A 17,281-nucleotide genomic window follows, 5' to 3' on the forward strand; every position below is an offset into this window, starting at 1 on the left:
GCGGGCGGGAGAATTGTGCATTGGGTCGGTGAGGGCCTGGGCCAAATCGATTTGTTGCTAAATAGAACACGTGAATGTGCATCATAGATCGCCATTACGTCATCCGTCCTTCCTCTCCACCGACCCAATCAATGTACACGCCCCGCCCCCATCCCGCGCCCTCCGCTTTCCCGCCTCCCTCCCGCCTCCTCCTACCCCGCGTCAGGCCCTCGCCGTCGTCCTCGTGTGCCCGCTCACCCTCCCAGGACCCATCCCACGACACCGCGCTCCAGTGGCTCGGCCTCCCGCTCAGCTTTGATGTCGTCGACGACCACCTCCAGATCGAAGGTTACCAGATGTACGCCGTCGAGAAATGGTTTGCTCTCTGCTATACCTCTTGTCTGCCTTGCCTCATCTTTCCATACCCCCCCAGGATCGTAGAACGCACTCGCCCCATCACCGTCCTCGCTGTCTACACCGGCGATCCATCTCACAAAGTCTGCTCTCCCCACCTGCCCTCTCCATTCCCTTAGGGTCTCACGTCTGTTCTTTCATTAGATCACCGTGACTGCTCTCGCTCCATCGCCTTCTCTCTCCGAGCGCGACTGTATTGCTCAGTGGGAGCAGGCCCTCCTTCATCTCCGTCGTGATGCGAGTGCTCGCCCAAAACAGGTATTCCTACTCTTCTTAAAATGCGCTCTGACATCCTCGATTCTGACATCCCCAACTTTGCAATTCTTTCAGACTCCCAATGGCATCCTCATGGCTACATCTCTTGCCTATTTTCGCTCAGATTATACCATCGTCCATGTTCCCCAAGGAAATTTCCTTCTCGCAAAGGATCAACTGTACACTAATGTTAATCTATTACGCATGGGTTGTGGGTCTCGTTCTGCGCTGAGTCTCGAGGAACCAAGGTCTGTTCTTTCCATCTTGTTCGTCCAATTCATGTCCTCATAATACGCCACAGCGACTCAACCAAGGAACGCTTCCTTTCTACTTATCATATTCCCGAATTTACACTACCATCCAGTCTTCCCATCCCTCCCCACTACCATCTATATCTCACATCTTCTGAATATCTCCCAATATCCACCTCCACCTCATACGCCCACGCATCCAAGGACACCCTTTTATTAGCCTCTCCCAACCGTTATTCCTCTCATCGCCGCAGTCAATCGCAATCTTCTTCGAAGAGTGCCTGGACCAAATCGCCTAGTAATCGACCCAACGCCCATGCAGCCGGGCCTTCGAATTCTCCTGCTGTACGACTCGATCCCAACGCGGCCATTTTCCCCTCCTTGAATTCCTCTATTCTGGCACTCTTAGCTGCACACACCAAGGGAAGGACAAAGGACTTTCCTTTCTTTAATGCTACTGTACTGGAGCTTGTCAAGCTGGTTCAAGCTGGCTTATCTTTGTTTGGAATGTATGATGTCAGGGAACGTTTTAATTCCACGAGTGGTTGTTTTTTATTTGACGGTTTGCTGTGCGATGTAACTGTACAAGGAATAGAGAGATGGATAACGGAAATAGGCGAGCCCCGCGCATGTTTAGAGGTATGTCTATCGCGAGATTACGCAGCACCGATATCTCACGTCTACTCAAGCCTGCGGAACGAATAGCAGATCCAATGTTTGTATCTGCACTTCTAAGTCTTATCATGTGTGTCCGAAACAAACTGGCTGGCTTGGGCTACTCCAACGTGAGTCTGCCTGCACCCGCCCCTTCCATCATGTCAATAAAACCTCTCGTCAGGTCACTCCTAAGGATCCATTTCTCCATCCCCAGGCGTTCACACGCGCTCTGTCAACCTACGTCTCAGCAATCGGTACACATTCACAAAGCCATTCTCCCGCCATTCCCAACATCATTCCACGTTCCATAGCCGGACATCATCTTCCAAATGCATTGCTCTCAGCAAACGTCTCCACGCCTCCGTATGCCGCCGCAGCTTTCCTTAATCAAGGAGGTTCTGCCTTGTCGCAACCACCTAGTATGCTCTCTGTAAGCAATTCAAGCAGTACCAACGCCACTCGGTGGCATTCTTCTAATGTTTCAACGGTGCTTACGAGAGAACTCATTGAATTTATCGAAGCCGCCTATTCAAAGCGCGTAGCAAGTCTGAGCATCACTGATGATGTACTTGGCAACATTTCTAGTAATTTGGGAGCAGGAGGAGCCAATGGAAATACAAGTGGGGTTCCCGTGGGAACTGGGCTGCGAGGCGACTCGGGTAATACCAATGCATCCGGTGTTTATGGAGGTCAAGTTCGTAGAAGAAAGGTCAAAAGGGTATTGAAGGACAAGCTGGAAGATTTGACAAATGCAGTGGCGAATGATGATGGTGCTTTAGATGGTGGCAGGGATGATCGAGGCCGAAGTCGGTTGAGTGAAGATGAAGCGGAAGACAATCTTCATGTTGGAACTTCTGGTGGTCAACTATTTCGTGAGGTGGGGAATTTGATATTGAGTGGTGCAAGTGGTATGGCTAGCACGGGAGGAGGCGTTGGGTGTATCTACGACGTCAACACCGACTTGCAAAAGTTTGCGAAAATCGTTGTGGAGAAAGAAGGTAGCAGAAGTAAATTGGGCATGAGAGCAAAGAGGAAAAGGGGAGTAAAGGGAACTGAGTCGATTGATTTTGGAAAAGGTAACTTGTCAATAGGTTCGGGGGGTGGTCCGACGCATGGAGATTATGGAGTCATTGCGGCAATGCTATGGTCTGGGAGAGTAACGGATGTAGTAGTTTTGAGAGAATGGGAGAAGGAACGCGAAAATCTGGTAATGGTCAATTCTCCCAGTGTCGCTGGTGGTATCATGAGTGATGGAGAGGAGGCTAAAAGTGAAGGTTTTGGCGGAAGAAGCACGGAGGGTGAAGAAAGTGATCTGCAGGAGGGACGGTTGGGTGGTAGTTTTGGGGGAGTTTGGAGTGAAAAAATGCAGAAAAAGTTGGAAAGTTGGACTGGGTAAGTGTATCGTCAGTTCCAGCAATTTATTCTATGTGTTAATTTGTTGCATAGATTGTCTAAACGGAGAGGACCGTATAGTGTCGATTTAGGAAATAGCTCTACTGCTAGGCAGCCCAAGTTTCCGTTAGGCTCCAGGTCACCCAGCTCGAAGATGATGGAGAGTAAGAACAAGGAAGCAGTCCAATCGCCTACATTCTCGGCAGGGTAAGTTGAATTGTTGACGATGGAACAATAACGAAAGTGACTATATATTTTCAGTGAACAAGACGATGGTCTGGACAGTGGACAAGTATCTCCTAGCAGTGAGTTATGTACGCTATCACTCCCGGGCATGTTCTCTTTAGCTGCAATGCAGGCGACTACAAATCCCAGCCATTCTCATTTCAAGATGCCGAATCTCGCCTCAAAGGTACTCAGTTGCGATTTTACAATGCTTCAAGAGGCGTCTCGTCAACCGAACTCGGACGATCGGAACATGAGTTTGGCAATGGCTCTGTACCCGATATGCCCAGGTCTACGTCTATGCTAGGACCGGCATTTGTACTGGATGCGGACAAGGCCAAATCGTATGTAGGATTACATGAAAGGAAATGGGGAAGGAGACCAGCACGGAACCAGAAGAGAATCAGCAGTTGGTCGGATACGAGGAGTGCATGGGGTGACGAAGGGTTTTGGATGACAGTTGACAAGGAAGGGAGAAAGAAAGCTAAGGAAGCTGAAGACGTCTTGGATGAAAAACGGAAGGGAGATGACTCAGACAATAACGGAGATGCTGAAGAGGACAAAAATAAAATTAGAAGTCCCGAGGCGCAAGTGTTTAGAAGGTATGCAGCAATTTTTTTTGTGTATGTTGGACGCTTGCGCTTATGTTGCGGGTAGACGAAGTTTTCACGACATGGGCTCCCTACGGCCCATGAGAGTCCTCAGCCCAGAGAGGATGAAGATTGATGTTGAGCTGTGTGCACAAGTGTTGACAATGGTACGGCGAGAAGAGCATCTTCATAACATCATCATCTGCCTCGAGGTCTGGATTGTTTTCTCTTTGAAAAGCACTATCTCATATGAATTACGCAGGTTCTGTCGTCCAGGCTCCGTACGACAAATACGGAGCTTAAACAAGATTTAGAGACACACAGAGCAGCAATTAACGACATTGATGAGCAATCCAGGGTAATTTCAGAAATAGATGCTCGGGTTTACGAAACAAATCAAATTACGCAAGCGCGGAATATGTTGCAATACGAGGCTGCTCAGCTGGAGATCTCCGAGATTTGGCATATGGCATCGCTCTGGAGGCAACAGGTGTTTGAGCTTCGCGAAAAGGTATTTGGTACAGGTCGTCGACGATTACGGTCTGGTAAACATGGAGCGCACGGAAGATTCAATAGAGTGCAGTGGACCCTGGACGGGGAACGGAGGTTAGTTGATCATCTTGGGAGAACGGAAGCCGAAGCCGAAGAAGAGGACCAGGTTAATGCTGAGGGGATCACGGTACCGCAGCCTGTGCGTGAAGAGGAGGAAGGGGACGTTGTTGAGCATGCGGGACCTGTGTGGCTACTGCGGTTTTTTACGAGCTGGGTAGCGCGGTGGAGTGCGTTGAAAGCGGGAGGAGGCACTGCGGAGAGTGGGAAGGAGGCGTCGACGAAATAGATTAGTTTATTACATAATACAATGACGTTGTGGGCCCTGATGCGGGCTTGTCTTGGATATCACAGCCATGCAGTCCTTTAACCTCTCCCCATCTCCCTCCCCGCCCATGGCTGCCCCCACCCTCCACCACCCGTCGACCGACCAACAACCCTCACCCGTCCTCCAGCCTGCCCCCCACTATGCTACCTACAAGCCCCGCCAAAGGGCTCGAAATCCCCCCAGGCCGACCCGCAGTGTTCCACCCATTCCCAATCAGATTGACACCCCCGCTTCTGTAGATCGCTCACATAGCGCATTCGTTGGGCCTGCTATCGAACCACCATCCTCTGTGCCTTTAGAAGAAACTGCTAGAGAACAGGATAATCAAGAAGACAGCCAAGCACCTAAGATACCCGCGAAATCTATCTCAACTAATCCCATTGAATCTCTCCAAGCTACTCATCCAGAAGAACTGACAGCATTGCGCGCTCACTACCTCAAAAAGTCTCTTATCCAGCTTCAATTCGAACGCGAGTTAGAAGCTCTCATAAGCGTGAACCCGCGTTGGCCGAATGTGTCCACTCTTTCTTATCTGGGGTCGCCATTCCAACCGCCGCCAAAAGATGCGCCCGATGTCGACATGCCATTCCTGAAATACATTTTCCGGCAATTCGTTTCTACGTTCCCGTTTATGGCCTCTGCACCCAAGAACTTTTATTCTCAGAAGTTGCAGCCTTTCGCCACAAGCGTGATTTCCCGAAATTTATCCGCGACTTCGGTGCTTGACGATGATGAGGCTGAATCTAGAGGAGACCAAGCTTCGCAGAAAAAACTGTTGATGAAGGTGCAGAAAAATCTTAGTTTGTTTTTGGGTTCTGCGACTAGACTGGTGGAAAGGGAGGAAGTGGTTAGATTGACTCAAGTGGACTTGGATCGGTTAGAAACTTTGACAAAGAGGAGACAGGCGAGGATGAAAAAGGATCGCGATACTTTCGAAATCAACATTGTCTCTGTGAGGACGGTGGTCGACAAGGGAAGGGTTAGAAGTAGAGCTCATGACGTGAGTGGTGATTCGTGTCTCTTTCTAATAATAGCACTAATAACTTGGTGCAGGAATTCATCATCAGGACAAGACAGTCGCATTACGAGGATGTCTATGTTGCTAGGCGCTATGGCGACTTTAGAACATTGGCGACAGAGGTTGGTACTTGTGTCATCGTGACTCTGTGCTTGCTTAATGTCGTACCCTTTTTAGCTAACTAAGGCGCATCCTGAAGAAATAGTCCGCGCGCCACCTGCAAAAGATCGTACTTATGTGACAGTCAATTCGCCCACCATTCCGACGCCCCAACCGTCCTTTACAAGTTCCCTTTATGGCAGCGACTCGCCCCCAACAACTCCGACAACCCCGGCCGACATTCCCTCACGCCTCGCGAGGGAGAAGAATCGGCTCACTCTGCGTTCTTATCTACGTACACTAATGTCCTCCTCCGTGATTCTGACATCGCCGGTCTTTAAATCTTTCTTGTTAAGCTCTCCGATCTCCTTGACTGCGGAGGAAGAAGAGGACGCTAAGAAGCGGGAGGAAGCGGATCGAGTACGAGAGGATGGTCGGCAGAAGTTTGCGAAGGAGATTGCTAACCGTGTTGATGCTTTGCGGGATGCTGTGAAAAGCGTCAAAGGTGATATAATGGGAAAAGGTGATTTGTGGTCCTTTTTACTCGATGAGTTCCCTTTCTCACTAAGGGGGTCAATTTCCCGCATTTTTATTAGATGGCCTCCAAAAAATCTTTGGAACGATCAAAGAAACACCTAATGTCAGAGACCTACCACCTAACTACCAGGCTGTCGTCGAGTGGGCTCGGATCTCGTGAGTTATTAAAGCTGTTTCGATACACTTCCGTTCTGAAACAAATTTATAGGCTTGCATCAACGGTGTTTCATCAATTCGTGGCTTCAGATAACGCTTCTGAATCTTTTGCCGGACTGAAGAGAATTCACGGACTCATGCCCTATTTCATGCTCAAAACCGCGATGAAAATCAGTAATCCCATTGGGATGATAAGGAGTAGGTTTTATTTTACCCATCATAGAGGATTTCGCATACTGATGCACGAGAATAGGTATTTTGGATCTCTTTATGGCTCAACCTTTTGGAGGAAAGAGTTTAATACAAAGGCAAGTTACGTACCTTAGTGGTTTCGGTTAAACTCAATTATCATCGCAGGATGTTCACCAGTTCTCTGGCCGAGGAGGCGAAACAGCTGCAAGAAGAGATCGAGTCTATCAAGGACAAAATCGATGATCCGATGATATGTGCGAAGATACGGCACTTTGTCTATGCACCTCGGGAAATCCAAGAAATGTTCAAGGCTGATTCAGGTGAATACCGACTTGTTCCCAAAGATTGCTTGTACTGACTTTAATTAGTATCAGAAAAGATGAATATATTTGTAGTCATACTGAGATCTGCAGAACAACCCGTCCTGATGAGACCACAAATGCAGAGACTTGCCAGGGCACACAAAGCTCATTTGGAGTACGAGAGGTACCGCAATTCGTTGGAAGATTCGGACGATGACGATGGACCTCAGAATGAGGATGCATGGTTGATGGAAGACTTGAAGGTTTTGGCGTTCCTTTACACTAGACTCAGGGATAGAGAATTGTTGATTGACTTGGTTTATGAGGTGAAGCGGTCTTTCCATGCTTATAGTTCATATCCTGATCATCCTCTCTTTTAGGGCTTTACTGCTGAGTTATTGAAGGATATGATCACTATATTCTATACTCCTTTGGCCCAGGTATACCGCGCTGCCAGCATCGCCGACTCGCTAGGCGATATGCAAAGCTTTATCAACGACCTGATCAAGACTGTAGAACAGGTGGAAGAAAGTTTGTAGTTCCTTTTTCCGTTTGCGTAGAATTATGCTTACCGGCGTCGCTAGTGATGCAAGAAGACCCTCAACATACCGTCCAGGCCTTTATCGACTTGATGCAACGACACGAACAGTCCTTCTATTATTTCGTTCACAAAGTTCATTCTAAAGGCGAAGGCCTTTTCAATAGCTTGATGCAGTGGATAGAGATGTTCCTAACGGTTATGCGCGAGGGTCTTGGCGATCCTCTGAGCTTGGAGTATCTCCTCCCTCATTCTGGCAAGGAACGAGGTGATATTCTCGCGGAGGTTGACAAAGTTGCATTGTATCACTATAAGCGTAAGATGATTCATGAGGACAAGCTTCGGAGAAGGTTTGGGAATGCGGAAGGACATCGTGATGCGGAGGCAGAAGAAGAGGCGACTCAGGTCCTAGTCAGTGGTGTTCTTGGGGAGCTTGATTTTGGGAATTTTGCGGATCAAGACAGTGACTCGGAAGAATTGGACGAAGATACTGATGATGGGTATAGCTCCAGTGATTATACGACCAGCGAAGACACAAGTAGCGGTAGTTTCCACACGGATGAAAGCAGTGGATCTAGTGATGTTTCTAGCTCATCAGCATCAGTATCTGGTCATCCCCTCGATTATCCGACATCATCTGTTCCGGCTATGACACCTTCAGCGACTTCCTCTATCTCTACGTCCCCTATCCCACCGCAGCTTACTCATAGGAGTACATCATCGACGATCCGGGGAATAAAATCCATGACCTCACTCGGTAATCTGAAACGATCCCCTCGCGATGTTCCTCCTGTACCCGCTCTTCCACAAACACAACAAACGGCATTGTCTGTACCAACATCATCGGCCAAATCCTTGCCATCAACACCTAATCCTGGACATGGTACTAGAGCTGTACCCTCTATCTTTGGACGACGATCGGATGGGCAGCAGCTCAGTAAACCTTCAGAGGTCTCCCCAAACTCTCACAGAAAATACATGCTCAAGAGGGGCAGCAAGAAGGTAAACCTGCTTGAACCTCCTGAATTGGTTCAAATACCTCAATTGTTGCCCATCTTTGTTGAATTGGTACGTGCTCACTACAGGTATATAAGAAAAGTTTTGCTTATGTTCTACCCCAGATGCGTCCAGCCTTGCGAATCAGACCAATAAATCAGAATAATTCGTAAATTACTCTTTCATAGGTTACTGCATTTGAGACATTATATTTCTAGCGTTGGTAATTCGGATGTACGATGTTTAGGTAGTATGTGCGCATTTTAAATTAATGTATTAGAGATCAGCAAAAGCAGTGTCGAAATCTTGTTGTGATATCTTCCCTTTCCGCAACTTCTTTGCCATACTCTCTTCTTTTGCCAGGTCGTCCCAGTCATCTTCGTCGCTAACATCCATGGTTTTCATTTCCGAAGATACGTTCTCGGACGTTACAGTACTTGCGCACTGTTGCTGGTCCTTAAGCCACTTCCTCTTCTTTACACGTTTTTCACGCCGTTTTTCCCTCTCATCCTTTCTCTCCGTCTGCTCGCTCCATGCAGCATTTGCTTTTCTCTTCTTGGCTCTCACAATATGTTGTTTTTGATCTTTCTCGCGGATCTCCTTTTCTGCCTCTTTAGTTGCCAGACGTTTCAACTCCTGCGCCTTGTCCGTGTATGCATAGGTATCCCACTGTAGATAAGTAAAGATAAACCGAAAAGAACAATCACTTTAAGGGGACCTACATCGACAGTGGCATCAGCCCACCCACTCTTATCTACATTTTGCAGCTCAGGCATTCGTGGCAATCGGAGAAGCCCGAAACTCCTTGCAACACCAACAAGGTCTAGGTCTTTGATGCGAAATATATAGGATGCTTCGTGTTTACAATATGCACGAACGAAAGAGACGAAGGCTTTCATCGCCTGAGAAGTGATTAACTTATGGGACATGAAATAAAAATTTAATATATCGCCTACCTGATCGTTGTAGACACGATCTGATAGGACCTTCGTCCGCACAAGAGAAAGAGACTGGTCAACTTCCTGGTCAGTCCGCCGTTCTGTGTCGTCTTCACTCGAAAGAGAAAGGTCCTGCTGTATAAATGCATGTTGCTTTAACGGAATTTTTCGTATACTCATAAATTCTAGAGTAGATTGAGGCTGCAGGCTGAAATCGCGACAGGCAGTTGACATACCAACAAACTCTATTTCTCGACCAACAAGTAGGACATATGCTCGTCCACTACGCCCAGCACGGGCCGTTCTCCCACAACGATGAGAGAAGGCTTTTGGATCGGAAGGAGGGTCGAATTGAATCACAACATCAACGTTAGGTAGATCAAGACCGCGAGCAGCAACATCTGTCGCCAGAAGAACGGAAGGATTAGTCGGGGTAGAAGCTGCAGAAGCAAAATTGTTGAGAGTTTTTGTCCGTGCCGAAGGGGGTAAATGACCATGAAGGGAAAAGAATGTAGCTGATGTTGATACACTAGGTAAGATCTGGGGGGAAAAAACTGAGGTTAACAAATTGTATGGCATATCCTGGCTGATAAAGACCTTGCAGAAATAATCAACGCATGCACAGGTAGCAAAGTAGACAATAAATTTAGAAGACTTGTTTTGGCAGGCTTCGAATGAGATTAGGCGGGACAATTGAAGAAGCTTTTCTGAAGCATAACATGATATAAAAAAGTTCTGTAGGCTGATGGAAATTGGCATATATCGAAGTCAACGAAGTCGTTTACTTACTGAGCGGGTATGCGCCTTTCCTCGATTATGGACTCTCCTTTAGCCCTTTTCGCCTGTACCTTCACTATCACACGAGCAGGGTTTCGCAGACCAGCGCGAACTAATTCAGTCATGGCATCGGCATCCGTCATTGTTGCACTAAAGAGACCAGTTCTTCGTTGCTTCGGAAGGTGGGTAATAATCCGTCCCAATATATCTTGGAATCCCAGATCTAGTAGACTTGAAGAGAGTTAACATAGTAGTCGAAACTGGCAAACAAGCAACGCACCGATCCGCTTCATCAAGTACCAAAACTTCGAATTCCTTTACGCTCACAGTATTTCTCCCCCTTCTCAGTAAAAATTCCTCCACACGACCAGGAGTGCCTATGACAATATCCGCACCACTGGACAGGAATCTCTCGATATCTTGCGCAGGGGTTGATTGACTCGAGGACACGAGCAGTAAAGGAGACGGGTATTGAAGCTTAAATTGCTGGGATTGACTTTCTTGAGACCCCTCATTGGATTCTTCCTGACACGGCTGGGAGTGGAGAAAAAGCGAAAATACGGAATGAATTTGTGACGCCAATTCTCTGATGTCTTTGAGCAACACACTCGATGTACTGAGTAAGAAGGCATACCTGGTGGGGCTTATGACCAGTGCTCCCACTTCGTTCCTTCGTAAACGAGTTTCTCTGCGAATGAGGCGCTCCAATATCGGAACAACAAATGCCAGTGTTTTACCTGAGCCGGTGACAGCCTCAACAACCACATCCTTGTTCTTCATGAATAAGGGAATGGTGGACGCTTGGACAGGCGTCATTTGCTGATATCCCATAGATTGAATCACATCTAAACTGAACGGCACTAAGACTCGTGGTCATTGGAAACCATATAGCGCTTACATCCATGGTGTCAAGGGTGACTGAAGAGAGGACCAAGAGCCAGCAAACGCCGTTGTGGCTGCCATGAGGATACTAACTTGGACGTCCAGTAGAAAACATATTCTGTCACATGATATAATCTAATCTAATCTCAAGTATTCATAACTCATTATTATCGTCCCAGTCGTGCAGAAGGGAAGAAAACCAGGGCCAGTCGGTACTTTTCTGGCATAACTGCCTAAACTGGCTTTTACCGTCTAGTAACAGAGACTTCGGAGAATCAAACTCTGCGACCTGGCCATGGTCCAACACCAAAATACGGTCATAGTCAATGATAGTCCTCAACCGATGAGCAATCGTGATCACGATAGAGCTTGCAAGCTCTACACGCATAGTTTGTTGTATCTACAGATTGAATATAAGATGGGGCAGGGGCAATGACAGAGTAAACTTACTTGTTCATCTAATTGACTATCAATCTGTGAGGTAGCCTCGTCCATGATAATGATGTTTGTTCTCCGCAGGATGGCTCGCGCGAGCGCCACTAGCTGGTTTTCACCTGCGCTCAGTGATCCAGGTTTGATCTTCATATCGAGAACGGTGGGCTCATCGGCCGTCGGCGTAAATCGCAGTGTAGCATTCAAGTGACATCTTTCCAACACTTCCATACATTCTTCCGAGGTGTGTTGATTCAAAGGATCGAGATTGCTCCTGATAGTACCTGGAAAAATAGAGACGTCCTGGCTAATGATAGTCTAGGTCTCCGGTCAACTAGGCACCAAATGTCTGTGCTCTAATTGACTCACTACGCGTGTTCGAAGGTCCTCCAAGCCAAGTGTCGCAATGTCAATTCCGTCAATCCTGATGCTCTCGTAAGCGGGCCCAGCAACTGTCTAATGCATAAGGGACTCACATAATCTTCCCCTCAGTAGGTTCAACCATCCTCAGAAGTGATAATGCCAGGGTAGATTTCCCTATGAAGGTTTGTCAGGTGAGTTCGAATAGTGCAGAAATAAGAAAACAGACTCACCTGATCCAGTCCTCCCAATCTGAATAGATAAGCCAAGATTTTTAGGTCTCACGAACAAGACGACGACAAATGTACAACTTACTACTCCCACTTTCTCAGTGGGCTTGACTATAAAACTCATGTCCTTTAAAGCGGGCGGTAGATGAGGGGCATATTGGACCACAAGCCCATCCACTACAAGTTCGCCGGACGAAGATGGCCAATAAGCAGGAGGTCGAGCAGTTTGAATGATTGCTGGTGCTTCTTGAGGTACTTCGAGATATTCTATTACTCGCTCGACGCTATTGAAGTCAAGTTCAAGTTGAGCAGCAACCCTAAAGTTTGCAGAGTTCAGAAACATGATTTCATGTCGGTGCATTTCAACGTACTTGACTAACTGCCTATTGGCCTCAGCGAATTGAGCTGCTTGAGTCATGACGACGGCCGTTAAACCGTTACTTATACCACCACGGAGCGCAAATAATGTCGCCACAAATACTACCACCGAGCCTAAGCCTACAAGGAATTAGAAAGAGCCGCATCAATATACCAGAGTACTTGCAGTCATATCGCCATCGCAGCCAGCCGTTGATCAGCCACTAATATTCAACATAAGATCATCGCTTGTCAAACGCTAGGCACCACACATACATAGACGTGATCAAATGTCTGGAAATGATCAACCTGTATACATCAGTAATACAGTCACTTCGAGCAACCAATATGAGGCAAATACCTTCCCGTAAAACCTATCCTGGTATTTTTGCTCCATCCCAAATGCTCGAATATGTGTAATTCCTTTCAATAGTTCGTCAAAGCCGGAAAATGCGGGGGATAAGGCGACAGATTCAAGCCTCCGCAGGTCCCTTGAAGTGCGAATGTATGAAGGGGCAAGCCGCATATACAGCCAAGCTATGAACAGAGCGAAAGGGGAGAATCTTGGGATGACTACGAGGATAGTGATGAAGGATGCAGTAAAGTCCATGAACCCAGATATACAAGCTTTAGCCGAGTTTTGAAGAGCACCATCAATGGTCCCAATGTCAGAAGTAAAGCGATTGTGGATGCGACCAATAGGAGTGGTATCGAAAAATCGGAGTTGCGCGCGACTTATTCGATAGAGTAGCGATGAGAACAGAGCACGTCCTGCCTTGAGGCTAGCGTAATATCCAAGCGATTGATTCAACAGCAAAGAAATAGCACCAGCAGTTGAGATCCAGAGATAAACCATAAGCCATGGTACGACGTTTGCATCAGGCGGAGGGAGGGTCAGCCTGGGGAAGGAGAGGGAGAAGAGGTTTTGAACAGGCCGTAAGAAAAAGAAGCCAGATAGCATATCATCTATCTCATATGCCTCGCCCCATTTAGCGAGGAAAAGCTGTGAAAAATCAAGATGTTGAAGAACAGAAGCCAACATAAGAAAGAAGACACTGACTTGATTCCCAATATTAATGAGCCGTATCAAGAACATTATAAGGAGCGTTAAGATCCAGCAGATGACGCCAGCAGCATGTATATAGGTAAGGTATACTCGCATAGAAACACGACCTTCAGCACGCGCTTCCTCCTCGATTAGTTTTATACCAACAGTGGTTGATTCTGAACCTTCGGAATAAGCAGGGGTGACGGTTCCACTGACACCTTTATCAATCACGCTGAGCTCGGGAATGTATAGCGTTGGGCTACTGTCATTAGCGCTTCGTTGGCCCTCAGCTAGAACAATTCCTTCAGTCGTTGACTCTTTGGCGGACGCCGAGTTAGCCCCATGCTGACGTATTTGGCCCGCCTCTAGGTCAACCACATAGGATGCGACGGGTAGGCAGAGGTTGCTATGGTGAGTGACAAGAATGATGGCCCTATTCTCTGCAAGGGAACCTGTGAAACATTCATGAACAATATGTTGAGCGGTATGTGTGTCAACAGCTGCGAGACTTGATGGTAAAAAAAGCAGTTCACTATCTAGGAATAATGCTGGAAGACTGAACGTACGGATCATCGAGCAAAATATACTTGATATTGGTTACGACGTTAGATATTCGAAGAGTGCGAGTTTTGAAACCGGGACGCACTTGGGCTTGTGAATACATAGCTCGAGCTAGAGCGATTCTAGCTCGCTGTCCCCCAGATAGGGTGATACCCTTCTCTCCAATTTCTGCACCGGAGTCAAAATTAAGTAAATAGCTATAATATATGAAACGTGCCAGTGAGGTCCCTGTCCGGGAGAATTTCGAAGTCAGGAAGAAGTGCACATGCTTCAACGACTTTCTCGTATCGAGCCTTATCATATCCATACGTAGAGTCAAAAACAATGTTATCTCTGATTGAAGCGTGCTCCAGCCCTATAGATACTATTAAGGACAATCCAGTATACTTGAGGGTGTTTCTTACATGGATTCTGACCACAGTAGGCAATTCGATGCCGCGTTTTATCGATAACGACTGAACCGGATATGCAGTGCATTTCTGGAAAATCATTGAAGGCCAATATGTAGCGGAAGTAAGTATTGTAATTACCTCCGAGTAAAGCGGAAAGCAGCGCTGTTTTTCCTGAGCCGGTGGGACCACGAACGAGAGTCAACCCTCTGGAAGGGAACGTCAAATCAAGTGGACCAAGTTGAAACCGTGAAGACGAGAAATCTTCTGGGTTCCCGTCCCATTGAAAAATTGCTTGATGAAATCCAAGACCTTCCGTTGTCGCAGGCGTGTTCGATGAACTACAACTCAGGGTAGATGCCCAATCAGGTACTTCGTCTTCGGACAGGAATGCTTCGATTCTTTGCATGGAAACATAGGCTGCAAGGTCTCAGTGGATTTCGTGATGATCAGTGAAGAATATCCTCACCCTTGATCAATGCTTCAATTTGACCGGGAAGAGCGGCCATGGGTCCTTGGAGGTAGGAAAAAAGAGAAAGTGCCGTGAAAGCTTTTGAAACGGTCAGTCTCTGGCCTTCGACAAGAGTATAGCAAAGGAAAGCCAGAAGAGACGTTGCGGATGGCGTCCATATCCTAGGAATGTTGTCCTTTAAATCGATCTTTGAGCAGGTAAGTTACATACCATATGAAACTCATAACAGCTTCCAAAATATATGAACGAACCCTCCAACGAAGTTCGTCATCGCGAGCGGCTTGTGCTCGTGACGACCAGCAATTCTCTAAAAGACGTTCAAGTATTGATTGGTATGCGATTTCTTTTACGGTATTTCTTACCCCATCCGTAAAATTTCAGGAAGCGAACATTCTGCAAAAGCTCGTCGACTGTATTGAGGCGCTTGTCCATGGCTTTGAGCATTGACCTCGCGAACTGTGACTCAGGTTTCACCAAGCACCTTCAAATGGTCAAGTCTAAAAATCTTACTCTAACGTTCCACTGAATCAATGGATAATTAAAAAGCCAGGCAATCATCACGACTGCAACGCTAACAAGAGAACTCCAACCGAGAACACTGAATATCGAGAGGTCAGCATCTTAGATATGGCTGGAAATGAAATAGAGACGCACTTATAGAGAAAAATAAGCGCGATTATCAGGCGGAAAGGAGCAGTGAAGACCGGAGAGAAGTCCCAGAATCGCTGCGCAACAGCATATGAATCGCCTCTGAAACAAGTATATGAAGATGAGTCCCAGAAAATATCGAAGAAAATTACCGCATGATATTGAGGATTCGCCCTAGATCCGAGTGTTCTTCTTTGCCAGGCGTCGAGGATTTGCAACTAGTTTCCCGCCTCTTAAGCGCCTTATAATGAATGGCACAAAATAGCTGTCCCCGTGTGCGCTCATAGCATCGTCTTGTATGCCACGCCTGGAAGAGGTCGACTTGGGCAAAGGAAAGGTTTGCAAGGAAGGCGATGGCCGTCCAAACATATGCCGTCCGCCTTGCCTCGGGGGTATCATTAGCTAAAACAGCAAGTATTTCCTTAACGGCATACGGTGGGACGAAGCCTGAGTAAATTAGCATGTATCAAAACGAAAACATGAATCGTTGCTGGCCGGAGATACGCACCAACAATTGCACTCCACAATTCTAATAAATAATCCAAGATGAGGTCGAGAGAATTAGAAACAATTAAGAAACGCAAAAGCGAGTGAGTAGGATAGCTGATCCCGCAAATACGTAAGCGTGGGGCCAAAGGCTAAGTGCGAAGTCCATTACCTAGATTGGTATTCCAACCGCTTATTAAATAAGTTACGGTGGCGGAAGTAAGGAGATAGAATCCAGACATCTGTCTCCCCAAGGGTCTTCTTATTTGCCAAGTCCAGGAGTGGTCGAACGAAGGTGAACGTACACCAGGACCAAAGAGTCACTCTGTCCTCTGGACAAGAGAGCATGCTCGACGGTACCTAGGAGCATATAGGCTTTAGTCCGATGTTGATGATCGAATTTGGACAGGAATCACTCACGTCATCAGATTTTGCGACGTTTTCGCATGGAAGAGAATTTGTAAGGGGATAAGTTCCAGCTACGTAAAGGAAAGATCCAACAAACAACAGGTTCAAAGCCAGCCATGCAACACCAGTCCACCAGATTTCTGCTGCAAGGAGAGTGAGACCGATCTGAATAGCCAACTGAAGTGCATTTAAAGACGCAAAAATAGCAAAACCATAAGGTGGTGTTTTAAAAGGTTTGATTCCGGCCCTGAAAGAAACATAGAACTTCGATGACGGTCAGTCAATCCAGATTCTAGAAGTGGCAGCAAATCAAATTCACCCAAGTCGCAGAAAGTGCTGTATCACGTAGGGTTGATCGCGGATCACCGGACAAAGGTTGCAAGAGCAAGGAAACCAAAGAACAAACGGAGGTAAGGCATGCAGATGCCACGAGGGTTCGCGTCTTCCACCTTGACACGTCGACTACGTTTTCTGGACTTTCTGCTAAATCCTCGAGGGTGAGAAAGTTCTGTAATGGAGAAGCCAATTGCCGACAGACGCCACGAAGGGACTTCGGTAGAATTGCGGCTACACCTCTAGTGACTGGAACAGCAGCAACACATAAAGATAGGGCTAGAATCGAAGCATCCAGAATATATTTGCTTGAATCCACCTGTTGTTATGGGTCAAATGAAAGTCAACAAATCATAAGGCACAACCGCTCACCATCCCACCCTTTTCAGCCGCAGGTAGTAGCACCAGCATCTTGTACAAGGTGGACGCTGAGGGGGAAGAGGCACGGTTCTCACGAGCTACAGGATGGTTTTGAGGGTCAC

At 47.1% G+C, this 17,281-nt stretch overlaps 4 protein-coding genes across 4 annotated transcripts; 2 read left to right on the plus strand and 2 right to left on the minus strand.

Annotated features, from left to right (window-relative positions):
- Positions 1-74: 74 nt before the first annotated feature.
- On the plus strand, positions 75-4,601 carry AGABI2DRAFT_117314 (hypothetical protein; the record flags this gene model as incomplete). Its single annotated transcript, XM_006460290.1, has 12 exons — positions 75-355; positions 413-476; positions 538-651; positions 724-896; positions 950-1,538; positions 1,589-1,684; positions 1,738-2,948; positions 3,003-3,155; positions 3,210-3,253; positions 3,307-3,775; positions 3,831-3,975; positions 4,026-4,601. The coding sequence occupies 12 exons, from the start codon at positions 75-77 to the stop codon at positions 4,599-4,601; spliced, it is 3,915 nt and encodes a 1,304-aa protein (XP_006460353.1).
- Positions 4,602-4,707: 106 nt separating this feature from the next.
- Positions 4,708-8,772, plus strand: AGABI2DRAFT_203362 (hypothetical protein; the record flags this gene model as incomplete). Its single annotated transcript, XM_006460291.1, has 11 exons — positions 4,708-5,640; positions 5,694-5,780; positions 5,836-6,262; positions 6,387-6,450; positions 6,503-6,648; positions 6,704-6,767; positions 6,808-6,962; positions 7,011-7,270; positions 7,325-7,475; positions 7,529-8,550; positions 8,604-8,772. 11 exons carry the CDS (start codon positions 4,708-4,710, stop codon positions 8,649-8,651), a joined length of 3,357 nt encoding a protein of 1,118 aa, XP_006460354.1. The 3' UTR covers positions 8,652-8,772.
- Positions 8,755-11,156, minus strand: AGABI2DRAFT_203365 (hypothetical protein; the record flags this gene model as incomplete). Its single annotated transcript, XM_006460292.1, has 9 exons — positions 8,755-9,147; positions 9,201-9,380; positions 9,435-9,601; positions 9,653-9,956; positions 10,014-10,158; positions 10,206-10,424; positions 10,474-10,779; positions 10,828-11,043; positions 11,092-11,156. 9 exons carry the CDS (start codon positions 11,154-11,156, stop codon positions 8,755-8,757), a joined length of 1,995 nt encoding a protein of 664 aa, XP_006460355.1.
- Positions 11,157-17,022, minus strand: AGABI2DRAFT_203369 (hypothetical protein). The gene is made up of 26 exons (XM_006460293.1): positions 16,786-17,022; positions 16,479-16,730; positions 16,231-16,418; positions 16,081-16,175; positions 15,725-16,019; positions 15,579-15,674; positions 15,435-15,522; positions 15,287-15,380; positions 15,135-15,231; positions 14,922-15,085; positions 14,594-14,872; positions 14,468-14,542; positions 14,281-14,418; positions 14,149-14,231; positions 14,069-14,088; positions 13,515-14,010; positions 12,816-13,457; positions 12,731-12,763; positions 12,630-12,678; positions 12,469-12,595; positions 12,183-12,414; positions 12,101-12,119; positions 11,984-12,044; positions 11,877-11,931; positions 11,526-11,825; positions 11,157-11,475 (listed from the first exon to the last, which is right to left on the minus strand). The coding sequence occupies exons 3-26, from the start codon at positions 16,404-16,406 to the stop codon at positions 11,230-11,232; spliced, it is 3,960 nt and encodes a 1,319-aa protein (XP_006460356.1). The 5' UTR covers positions 16,407-16,418; positions 16,479-16,730; positions 16,786-17,022; the 3' UTR covers positions 11,157-11,229.
- Between the last annotated feature and the right edge of the window lie 259 nt (positions 17,023-17,281).

The sequence above is a fragment of the Agaricus bisporus genome, assembly GCF_000300575.1.
Source record: "Agaricus bisporus var. bisporus H97 unplaced genomic scaffold AGABI2scaffold_4, whole genome shotgun sequence".
Lineage (NCBI taxonomy): Eukaryota > Fungi > Basidiomycota > Agaricomycetes > Agaricales > Agaricaceae > Agaricus > Agaricus bisporus.